Source organism: Ilyonectria robusta (genome assembly GCF_021365365.1).
Source record: "Ilyonectria robusta strain PMI_751 chromosome Unknown BGZ61scaffold_163, whole genome shotgun sequence".
Taxonomy (NCBI): domain Eukaryota; kingdom Fungi; phylum Ascomycota; class Sordariomycetes; order Hypocreales; family Nectriaceae; genus Ilyonectria; species Ilyonectria robusta.
In genome coordinates this window covers 1-10,833 of record NW_025764597.1, presented here as the reverse complement: position 1 = coordinate 10,833, position 10,833 = coordinate 1, and the positions used below count along the sequence as shown (strand labels likewise).

The 10,833-nt window shown below is 47.7% G+C and overlaps 4 protein-coding genes across 4 annotated transcripts; 2 read left to right on the top strand and 2 right to left on the bottom strand.

The window, feature by feature from the left end:
* Nucleotides 1–1,341: 1,341 nt before the first annotated feature.
* On the top strand, nt 1,342–2,250 carry BGZ61DRAFT_469996 (uncharacterized protein). Its single transcript, XM_046248027.1, has one exon. It carries the CDS (start codon nt 1,529–1,531, stop codon nt 2,147–2,149), a length of 621 nt encoding a protein of 206 aa, XP_046092900.1. The 5' UTR covers nt 1,342–1,528; the 3' UTR covers nt 2,150–2,250.
* Nucleotides 2,251–4,365: 2,115 nt separating this feature from the next.
* On the bottom strand, nt 4,366–5,289 carry BGZ61DRAFT_284493 (uncharacterized protein; the record flags this gene model as incomplete). Its single annotated transcript, XM_046238499.1, has 2 exons — nt 4,366–4,980; nt 5,029–5,289. Coding segments are annotated over 2 exons (876 nt in total), but the record flags the coding sequence as incomplete, so codon positions are not given.
* A 1,919-nt stretch (nt 5,290–7,208) lies between these two features.
* On the bottom strand, nt 7,209–8,016 carry BGZ61DRAFT_469995 (uncharacterized protein). Its single transcript, XM_046248026.1, has one exon. It carries the CDS (start codon nt 7,870–7,872, stop codon nt 7,360–7,362), a length of 513 nt encoding a protein of 170 aa, XP_046092898.1. The 5' UTR covers nt 7,873–8,016; the 3' UTR covers nt 7,209–7,359.
* A 607-nt stretch (nt 8,017–8,623) lies between these two features.
* On the top strand, nt 8,624–8,974 carry BGZ61DRAFT_488245 (uncharacterized protein; the record flags this gene model as incomplete). The annotated part of the gene is made up of 1 exon (XM_046250089.1): nt 8,624–8,974. The coding sequence occupies one exon, from the start codon at nt 8,624–8,626 to the stop codon at nt 8,972–8,974; it is 351 nt and encodes a 116-aa protein (XP_046092897.1).
* Between the last annotated feature and the right edge of the window lie 1,859 nt (nt 8,975–10,833).

Below are 10,833 nucleotides of genomic sequence, written 5' to 3'. Positions count from 1 at the left end.
TTGCTTGAAGGAAAGTCTAAGAGTGTGCTTATTTCTCCGGTTGGGGGCGTAGTAGACGACGTGGTCGATTCTTGGCTTGATGACGTGTCTGATGGGATGTTCTTCTTATCCCCTTCATGTTGCGATTGTACAGTGCTTAGGGACGACAGTGGCAGTGCCGGCCTCCTTGATACCGAAGTGGTAGTAGCCTCTTTTATAATCGACTCGTCGTCACTTGCATAAGGCGATGAGGGTGTTGCATTTGCTTCCGCAGTCGACGAGAGAGGCTGACTGGTCGTACTCTCTTCATTACCGCACACTAGGCTGTTGGGGTAGTCTGCGCCGTCCGAAAGCTGCAGCATGGGCGGACAACCATTAATCCACACGGCGGAGTACCTAGGAACATTGTATGGCACATTGTAGGGTATGGAGGGAAAGATATCGTCGATGTCTATACCCGGATTGAGGTCCTGGACTTGCTGACGGTTGACACCTAGCTCCCTCAACACCAACGCAAAGCATTGGCCCGGTTCGGGCTCCCATTGCCCATATTCAAAAATGCACGCCTCTTTAAGCGCATTGACATAAGAAAATAAAAAAGGAAGAAGCAGAGCCTTCATATTAACCAAGGGTAGATCAATGAGCAGGTTTCCTATTCAATAGACGCCCTCCAAGTTCATATGGAGCTACCTAAGATGGATTCATATAGGCTCCGAAGGTCCACAAATGAAAGTATTCCGACCAGACTTGCAGTCCAATTCCGGCCTTTGTTCCAACAAACTGGCATTTACTACGACGGGCGAGATACTTTGGCGTCGGTTGACGACGCCGAAGGAGGTAAACCTGAGAAGATAGTGTTCCGAGCCCAGTCACGATGCATATCACCAGATCGTGTTTGCAACATCTTTTAAAAGATTTACTTTGAGAGAAAACTATGCAGCTCACCCACCCACTCCCCTTTGTCGTTAGCTCAGCGTTCATATCTACGTCCAAGAAGCTTGATAAATGCTGATAGACAACCTAGTAACTCGTGTGTCGCATATCAATTTTGATGGCTTTTCATAAAATCCTGGCATTTGGAAACAATGGTAGACAAAACCACATCATGGCCTGTGTGGTTGTTTCGCCGTTTAAAGGAACATGCTGGCCCTGGCGGTGTAACAGATTGTCGTCGTGAGATCAACTTTCTCTGGTCGAGATGCGAATTGAGATCAAATTTGCTTAGCCCAATTTTAGCGAGAAATAGATGGATGTAATTGGAGCGCGAGACAGCCATTCTAGGGCGTATCCATTCCCACCTAACACACAGTCGATCTCAAACCCTCCATTGTCCTCGAAAGCTTGGGACAGCATAACCCGCCTCGGCGCGGCTCAAAATGACTTTTTTACCTTTACTTATCCAGAAATGGCCTTTGTAGGCGCAGTCCAAACTTTACTAAGACATACTAGTCTGTTGGCCTACATCTTCTGCTGATATAAAAATCCGACCTCGTCCATAGTAGCTCCGGATATCAGTCAACCAACTTCACTTCCTACACTACATCTCAAAATGCCAGAATCTACCATTGCACCGTCGGCTTCTGGTGAAGGCGCCGCCTGGAAAATGATTCTAGGAGACAACTCGACATGGCTCAAAGAAATGACAAAGTTGGGTTATCGGCTCCATCTTTTGAGCTCCGACTTTGATAAGCTCCACGACCAAAGCCAGACTTCAAACGCAAGTCAAGTCTATCTGGTCCTAGTTATCGAATCAGCTCAGACAAAGGACGGCGATGCAGACCAAAATGACCATCCTCCACTCAGGGAAAAATTCTTCAAGGAGTTGAGGACTCATGACTGGCAGAATGAAATGGGACGGGATATTCTGTTGAAACACTCGGGCATTATCCTGAACGTCAGCACGTATTATGTCAATGGCGACGTACAATCCCCCTTTGCCGACTTTACTAGACTTTGCCGCAAGAAGGAGGCTGCTCCAGGGGACGAGGGGCAGACAAGGAGCCGCTTACGTGCAGTCACGTACGGAACTGAGAATGTAGACGTCATCTCTTGGTTTTTCAAAGGTGGCTATCTCTTCATTTTCTATGAAATTGACGGTAGAAACCATATTTGGCAATTCAGGCCGAAGGATGACTACGACTTTATTACTCAGGCGGAGAGCACTATCTAGGGAGCTTCCAAGCACACAAGGCCGGCATGATGTAAACTAGTCGAGACACAGAGTATATAAGTCAGTGGTACCAGTATTTAAGCTTCAATTTGATATTAATGCCGCTATTTACAGAACCCTGATTCAGAACTACGTGATGATGTGTTTGGTCCTCTCATACTCACCAACACGTTCAGCGTTCCGTTTGCCCAAACTCGTATACTCTCCTTATATGTTAACTTTGTTTCCTCTTTGTCCCTGCGAGTCTTGTCGTGGAGCTGAGTAAGTCGTGCAGGCATTTTGCTCCTGGGATACGTAGTTTATTAACAACACAGTGGCAGCAATAGTCCAGAGCCATTAGCGGAAGAGTAGAGTTTGCACACAGGGTTTGAGTTTCCAACTAACGTACTATGTCGTACTTGGCTTACATAAAGAGTTGGGGCGTTGCTCTACTAGGTTTTATTGATTACTGATGGATCCGTTACGGCAAAATTGATCAAATGGATAGTGTTCAAAGCAGTGATGATGATGTTGATGATTGCTTGTGCTCGTCATCCGGACCGGCCGGAAGAGGGGTTCCCCGCTTCTGACTAAGGTCAGGATATCAATCTATTGTGATGGGGCTAACGGTCCACTTGGAGTTTTAATACAGTAGGGGGCCTGCAGCTAGCTTAGGATGGCCCTACTTAAGGCGTCTAGTCTGCCTGAGCAATTGAAACGACACGCTTTTTCCTTTCCTTATACCGAGCGACACCTTTTGTCGCATTACACTCATTACACTATAGCTGTCGCAGCAGCTCTTATCGATATTTATCTTTTCCTTTTCTTTGGAGATATCAGAAAGCAGTAGATCAATTGCTCTCAGTATCTCAAGGCCCCAGGTGACAGCCAAATTGTTGCTTTCTCTTGTTCCTCTGCCTTCTCTAGCTCCTACCCTGAAGACGGGTGTGGTCTGCACTAAAGGTCACTCCCACCAACAAACTGTCAGAGGTTTCGTAATACAGGGTCATCATCCAACAATTACTATCAAACGCCGTATCGCAATACCCAGAGAATGGCATGTTTGCCCGTACTCCCAACCATTATCAGGAGGGTCGGAAAAGCGGAATAACAGAAGTATGGTAATATCACGCTATGTTCCCGTTCACCTGGAGCCAGTATCGAATCAAAATATCAATGAGAAGTGCGGCGCATCCCTGACGCACAGTACCCATTCGTGCTATGAACGGCGTTGGAAGGCGCTGGACTTAGAATGGTTGATCCACAATCAGCAAAATAGACTCGTTAGGTAGCAAGGCAATCATCTGGTCCCATGACGACAACCCGCACGTGATAGAAGTAAATTAAAAAACATAAATATCAATTTCTTATCCCAATTTAGTGATCTAGATAGCAGAAACATAAACAAGTACAAACTACCAACGCATCAAATCCACAGCAACCTTCAGCTTTCTTCGTCTAGTATCCTATGAGAGGAACCTTTATGTGGCGGTCTTCATAATGAGAGTTCGAGTGAAGAAAGGGGCATATACCTCCCAGAGCAATTTCGTAAGTGAAAGCGAAGTAGAAAGCAGACCAGAAAACCTATCTCTTTTTCCTTTTCTTCTTTTTCTTCTCTCTTAGGCAGCAGCTGCCACCGACTTTTTATGGATCCTCCAAGACTCTACACATTGTTGCTGGTCGGCCGCACTTAGTTCTGAAAAGTCTTCGGCGTCTCGCAGTTCAAGCCAGTCTGTGAGAAATCTCGTTTTGACTTCACTGAGATTTCCCGCGCCCTGCGTCTGTCGTTGGGGGGACACGGTGGATCTTGGCGACGGTAAGAATCGAGTTGGCGATGATCCTCTGTCCCTTTGCGCCGATCCTCTCTTGCTCCGCGATGATTTGCTCGTGCGCCTTGCCGATCGAGTCTTGCCCCTTGCCAGACCGAGCTCTCCTTCTAGAAGGGGGACGGAGGGAGACCTACTGATCGCCCTTCGCCTGCCCTCCTTGGCCTCGATGTACCTCTGTTGAGACTCGACCGCGGCCTTGTAAATATTCCTATCGGCCTTGGACCTGCTTCCTATTATATTTCGATAAGCAGTTCGCGTTTCCCACTTCTTCTCCTCCTCTCCGTCGATCATCCATCCCACCAGAACGTAAGTAACGGTATGGGTGAAAGACTCGTTGTATTCGGGATCGATGAGTTCCAAGTCGTGCTCCAAGTCGCCCGAATTCAGGCCCCGCCAGGCAACTCCCCAGATCCTAGGCGTTTCAGCATTCGGATGTTGGACTCTACCGATACCTGGTAGTGTATCTCCGAATCTATTTTTCGCGCTCCCCACGTTCTCATTCTCGGGCCGATCGTCTGCGTAGCTACGGGGGAACGCACGATTTTCTACCCGGTAGGTTGCCGAATATTTTTTTCCGTACATATTAATGTACTTGGGAAGATGCCTACCGGACCACCCCACTGTCTTCACACCTTCTTCGCTTATGCCACTTGTAGTCGGGATAGTCAACAACGGCTTGCCATACTCCGGATCTTCAAACTCCGATGTTTCATCATCTCCGAGGAACAAAGATCCATTCGGTTCATCGTTCTCAATGGACTGCACAACAGTCTGCCGTGGCGCGGCGCGTCCTGTCTCCGGTTTCTGTTGCTGTCCTCCCTCATTTACTGCCCCTTTCTCGTGCCCGGGCTCGTTTTTACCGTCGCCGCCAGGATTTCCAGGCGTCTTCGAGCTATCATCGTCCTTTCCAGGAGATGTTGAGCCGTTGTCAGGTGAAGACCCCGTTAAGGAGAGGCCACTCTCATTTCCATGTGTTCTTTTCATACTTTTATTGTCCGGAGTGGTTCCCCTATTTTCGATTGGCTCTCCTGTGGCTGGCTGAGTGTTGGGTTCTTCAACTTTGCTCTCAACTTTCCCCGAAGGAGTCGGTGGTTCGTCATCTACGTCCATCGAGTCGACGACAGCACGCAACGCACTAACCTCATTTCGCATGCCATCGATCTGCTGCTTTTTTTCTGGGCTTGCCTTATCATAGGCTGCAGCCGCGCGTTCGAGTGAAGCCAGTTTTCTTTCAAGCTGTTGTTGCATCTCATGCTTCGATGTTGGCTTTTTGACAGCCTCCTTTGGCGATGCTGGCTTGGCCTTCTTTTCTTTTCCTTTGGTAGGCGCCATGGCTGTTGCAAGTGGAATGGCGATTTGAAAGTTGGGGGGACTGCCTTATCTTAATATACCTCTCATGCCTCGGCTATCGTCAAAACCAAGGAGTGGGCGACGTCCAGGCTAGGACGATTACCAGTAGTAAAAGGCTACTCGTTAAAAAATCGACTATTAAGAGTCCATCCGAAATTAGTCTTTGTGAACATTAGATGAAGCGAGGCAAATATTAGCCAGGTAATTATCAAAAGAAAGGAGCTTCATTTTTAGCTACTATTACGAATAGCTGCGGCTCTAGCATATCTAGAAATAGGTCTTAATACTAAGCGATAGTAAATAGAAAGAAATGTTCTGTTATTTATTATACTCCTAGGAATATTAAAGGAACCCTTAGATAAGTCATTCAGAAGTAATTGCCGCTCGATGAACCCTCTATCCGCTTCATCATCGCAACTGCTCATGTAAACAATTGCATTAGCATGCCCTGAACCTTAATACAGACCGTACTGGCCTCCGAGGTTTGCTTGAGATACCGCCAAGGCATGATGTTGCAAAGACGCTGACGGAAACGGGCCGGGGACGTCATGCAGACAACTTTCCAGTTTTGACGCAACGCTAATCAATGCCCAATCTAGACTCCCTGAAGGTTTATTTTCGGACGTTACAGTAGAGAACCCCAGTCGCCGTGGCCAGCCCAACAATAGTACGGGCGCTACAAGAGCTTCCCTGAACACAGCATATCGGATGCTCATCTACCTAGTTCGCGTGCCGGTGTCTCTTTGCCACACCATGTCGCGCCGAAACCCGCTGAAGAGAGGACAAACTCCTATAAAGGCTGAGGATAGGCCTGGATTTCATGGTAATGCTTATATTCGGCTTATCTGTCAGTGAGTTCCTACCTTCTTAGGCCGTTTCACGCCTTTATTGACTGTTTAAATGACTTTCCAGTTTGAGAGATGAAGCCTATTCTGTGCAGTTGCCTCACGATGCATTTTACCACCCACCCTTCAGCTTTTTCAACTGGCGAGAACCATGAAGCACTGCCGTCAATTGAGCGCGAACCTGTTGTCCGCATAAATCGATTTAGACGTTTGCTGAAACAAAAACAAACCTACTTCCAGCGGTCAAGAGCACCATCTCCGGAAGAGTCGAGTTTCCAACGACCTGGAGAACGTTGAATGAACAGGCCTTAGCGATCAGCTTTTTAACGAAGTACTCTATGTAACTCGAGTATGTATGTCAAAGTTTTGTTTAATGCATTGCCACCCAGAGCTGGCCGGTCTTGCCTTAACCAAAAGTCGCTCGTTGACCCAAAAGTGTGCCTGATTGCCGCGAAGAGTCATGTTTTCTCATCCTGTAAGACCGATTTCGGCCCTAGACCGTGTCGTTTACTTCCTAGTGGCCATTGCTTCGACCAAAGTCATGACACATGATGATCCGGCCAAGGTACGGCAGCAGTGTTCATCTAAACACTTTTTGAATGTATTGAGTTTTCTCAACTGTACTACTACCGACATTTTTATGTCCAGGGAGTCAGTAATGACTCCCTCCGGCGTTCGGAGGTTAGCTGTTTTCTCATTGGTTTTCAGACCTCCACCATGAAGAGAAATGAAGACGACTGTTGCCTCGAGTCCCCTTTGCTATTACTAACGTCAAAAAAGCGAAGCCGACGACTCGCACTCTCTTCACCTGTTAAGATTGGGCAGCCTACAGGGAAGACTAATGTAATTGCTGAAATGAACCGACTGAGTCAAGTGAATGTATTATTAGCGGCAAGCATTGACTACAAAGTTTGGAAAGTGAATTAGAAAGAGCCGGCTGCATTGTGCTGCATAAAGTCGCAAGGTTCCGAGACACAGCAACTCCGTTGTCTTGGTGGTGACTCAGCGCTTAGGACTGAGCGGAATCAGGGGTGTATGTCAAGCTAGATATTCCATTGACTATTCTACCCTGGCTTCCGAACACCCTACACAAAATGACAACCCGCCGTGCGCTTGCATTTAGTGTTTCTACAAAAGTCGGTGTCCTCCATGCTACCCCTCTCTTCTCAAACCCACCAATTATCAAACTATCCCCGACCTAGACTCGTCAGTCAGAAGGCCAAGGAATCCCGTGCAGCTCGGGACGAATTTGAGGGCCGGTCGCTTCTCCCATGCACCGAAAGTGGATGATGAATGCCCAATCGTCAGCGCGTAACCGCTCCTCACCACCGGTAACTTCCTGAGAGGTAGATTGCAAGCCAGTGTTCAAGGATATGTAAGGCATTGTAGCTTCTACTTTCTCCTTTCTGGCACCGAACAACGCAGTTTGCGTCCCTGGCGCAATCTCACTACAACAATTGTAGCCAATGACTGAACGGTGTCGCCCTCCCATTATATCGCCGGGGTCTCTAGCATTGTTTTGCAGAGGACATAGGTGGACTCGGGGGGTAATGTCGTGTTCCGTGCCGCAGAACCGAGGAAATTGCGCCCAGACAATCTGAATGTGGCTCATGTTTGGGGTGCTACTTCGTGTCCACTGAGGTGACCTAAGCTCATGCTCAGGTACATTCATACTGTCTGGTGGTGAAATGACGTTACTGTCCGTCAAGATCATGTCCATCTTGCGGAGGTTTTTGATCCCTCGACCTTGAGTCGTAGTCCCGTCTTTCAGCACGGAGTATGAAGCAGATCTGGAATCCTCAAGGCGTTGTTGTCTCTTCTGATGAGCTTCACGAGACACCCTGACGGCCAGCCAAAGCCGCAAAGGTTTCTCGTCCTTAAACTCCTTACCCCCAAAGCTTTCCCAATGGCTGAAAGGATCTTCAAGTCTCATCATCAGATGCGGTATGTCGGAGCCAATGTGGAGAACGGTATGCCCCCTTGAAATCATCGTGCTAATCCATCGTTCATGCTCCGGGATGTCTCTGATCATCTTGATGTACTTTTTCGACAGTGCTGTTAAATCTTGTCCTTCGGGTAAGTTAACGAGAGCGAGAACATAAGCCCCTTCGGAGGCCGATAATTGCAACAGAATTTCGTCGAGAATGTGTAGACATGCGTGACACACTTTATAGAAGGGAATGGAAGAATCCACGCGTGGATTCACGGTCCATTCCACGAGGCTGGTTGGCTGGTGGATCATTAATCCATCCATTCCACTCGAACCGCTCGTGGAGTGGATGGAGTGGATTTGGAGTAGAGCAGTTAAGTGCTCCCTGCCAAGTTAGGTATGTGAGCTTAACTCTGGCCCGATAGCTACCCTAGAACCAAATCGTGAACTCTCTTGGCAATGCAGCTTTTACTAGCATTTAACGAAAGCAGTACCGTTAGAACCGTTGAACTTTTCTCACTGGAACTATATACATCACAATATGTCGGGTATAGCATTGCATGACAAAGTGAGGAAAAGAGGAGGCGACCCTGCATTCATTTTGCAATTGCAGCGTGGTGTGTGCCAGAGGTGGTTTCGGATTGCTCTCGCGACTGACCAATCAATCGGTGCAGTCCCAAAGACCCACGCAAGCTTGAGAGGTGCAGGAAGTATCGCATTACTAGAGGAGGCAAAAGGGAGTACGCACTCCACTAGTGCGGTCGCTAATAATGGCTTATGGCCTGAATGTGACAGGAAGGTCCCTTTATTTCTCCTTTTTCCTCTGTTCCTCGCTTTCTTCCTTATCTTTAGGATACTGGCTGTAGTCGCCCGGCCAGGGCGTTGGGAATAACTTCAGCTTTAAACAACCGCTACCCGCTGACGTAATGGACTATTCCACTAATTAATCCACTTCATCCATTCCACTCCACGATAGCTTCAAATGGATACACTACACTGACGGGCTCCGTGGATTATGGTCCATCCACTCTACTGGGACGGTCAGTGCAGTGGATGGATTGATTTGCAACCCTGGTGTCATGAAGAGATAGATATCAGAGAAGACTGTCGGTCGAGGTCGAGGGCCTCCATGAACTATATTTATACTCCCATAGCGGCTTTCCACAGCCATGCATGGCATATTAGCTAGGCAACGGCCACGCGGGTCCTTTCTGGAGCGGCCAATAGGATTACGTTATCGGAGGTGATGCCCACGCGCGCTTAGTATATTATTATCACTCGACCGGGCACTGTCGAAGCAAAAGTTCTTCCCGCACTTGCCGCATAAAAGGTTGGTCACGTCATTACGCAAGGACTCTATTGAGGGATGCAAGATAGTCAAGTCACGTCGTGGAGGTACAGAGGCTGGAAGTTAGGTTTACATCGGGATCACGGGGTAGCCAACAAGGAGGCCTCAAGCTCGAGACGTCAGGAGGTCTGAATTGTTCGAACGGTCTATGTCATGAAGATCCTTTTTTTTTATAGCCTTGCAAGTGTTGAGGTGATGTATTTAGATTTAGACTAGGTAACACACTTGGATTTTCTTGATTTCCAAATCCTGACAAGAAGCTTCATTGTGCGCTATGGCACTTTAGCAGGCGACTTTCTTGACGATAAATTAAAAAGCTCTCTCATGGCAGGCGAAAACCCACCAGTAGGCTTAAGCACAGCCTGGCTTGCAGTAGTCCTGCCGACAGAAACAAGACCGCGCCCTACCCATAGGCGCCCGAAGAACTTTCGTCACTGGCTCCTCATCTTAGTCGATTTCGCATACCTTAGAATCTCATTAGGGATATCAATCCTATTCACCTCCTGTAGAAACCTTCTGCCATTTCGTGAGCGGAGAACGTCGTCGTCAACCTTTAAAGCGACGAGGGGAATATAGATACGTTCGTTCTGAATTGCCTTGACGCCATTAAGATTATAGTCTCCAAGTGTTGTCCGCTCTCCAAGCTCAGCCATCCACGAAGCATGTTGCACGTCAGTCTTTTGCATTGCCTTCTGAAAGACTTTTATGGTGGTTTTCATATAATCCGTACCGAAACACGGTTCTCCGGTCAAACCGTCAAGCACATACACTGATAATCTCTCATCTTCTAACAACTTTTTGATACAAGAGCTAGTCGTTCCCTTCTTATCCCTGACGATAAATTCGATAAAAGGAACCGTTCTAACGTGCCAAAAGATCGTGGTACGCTCATCAACGCTCTCCCTAAACTCCGCAAGTCAGGGTGAGCCCTCAGGGAGTTGCCATAAGATCGTGGCACGATCCTCAATGCTCCCCCCAAACTCCTCAAGTCCGGGTGAACCCTCAAGTGACAAAATACCGTATTTGTGAAGATCAAGAAAGGGTTAAATATAGAAACCCACGGAACCTATACAGTCTTCCCTGGGTTCATTAGAAAACTGGGCGGCAACCTCGACACTTCCTTCTTTCCAGTCTCTGCTTTGGCGCATGTATTGTGCGTTGAGTGAAAGAAGTTCGTCTCAGGTCTCCGCTTCGTTCCACCGAGACCTTGCTTCATCCAATTTTTATTTTTTTTACCCAATAGGATCGGCGTTATCGCTCAAAACTTCCGGAGATTGATCCAGTGTAATTATATAGCTAGATGGCTTCCGAATAGCGCCTGTATTGCTCGTTTCGAATTGTAACCAATTTCCACCCTTTCTCGAAGAGTTGTGGGCCTTTTTGATAACCCTATCCCAGTAGCC

Bases quoted from the DNA above. Each gene is read 5' to 3' on its own strand.
- BGZ61DRAFT_469996 (XM_046248027.1), top strand. From the start codon at position 1,529: ATGCCAGAATCTACCATTGCACCGTCGGCTTCTGGTGAAGGCGCCGCC.
- BGZ61DRAFT_469995 (XM_046248026.1), bottom strand. From the start codon at position 7,872: ATGGACATGATCTTGACGGACAGTAACGTCATTTCACCACCAGACAGT.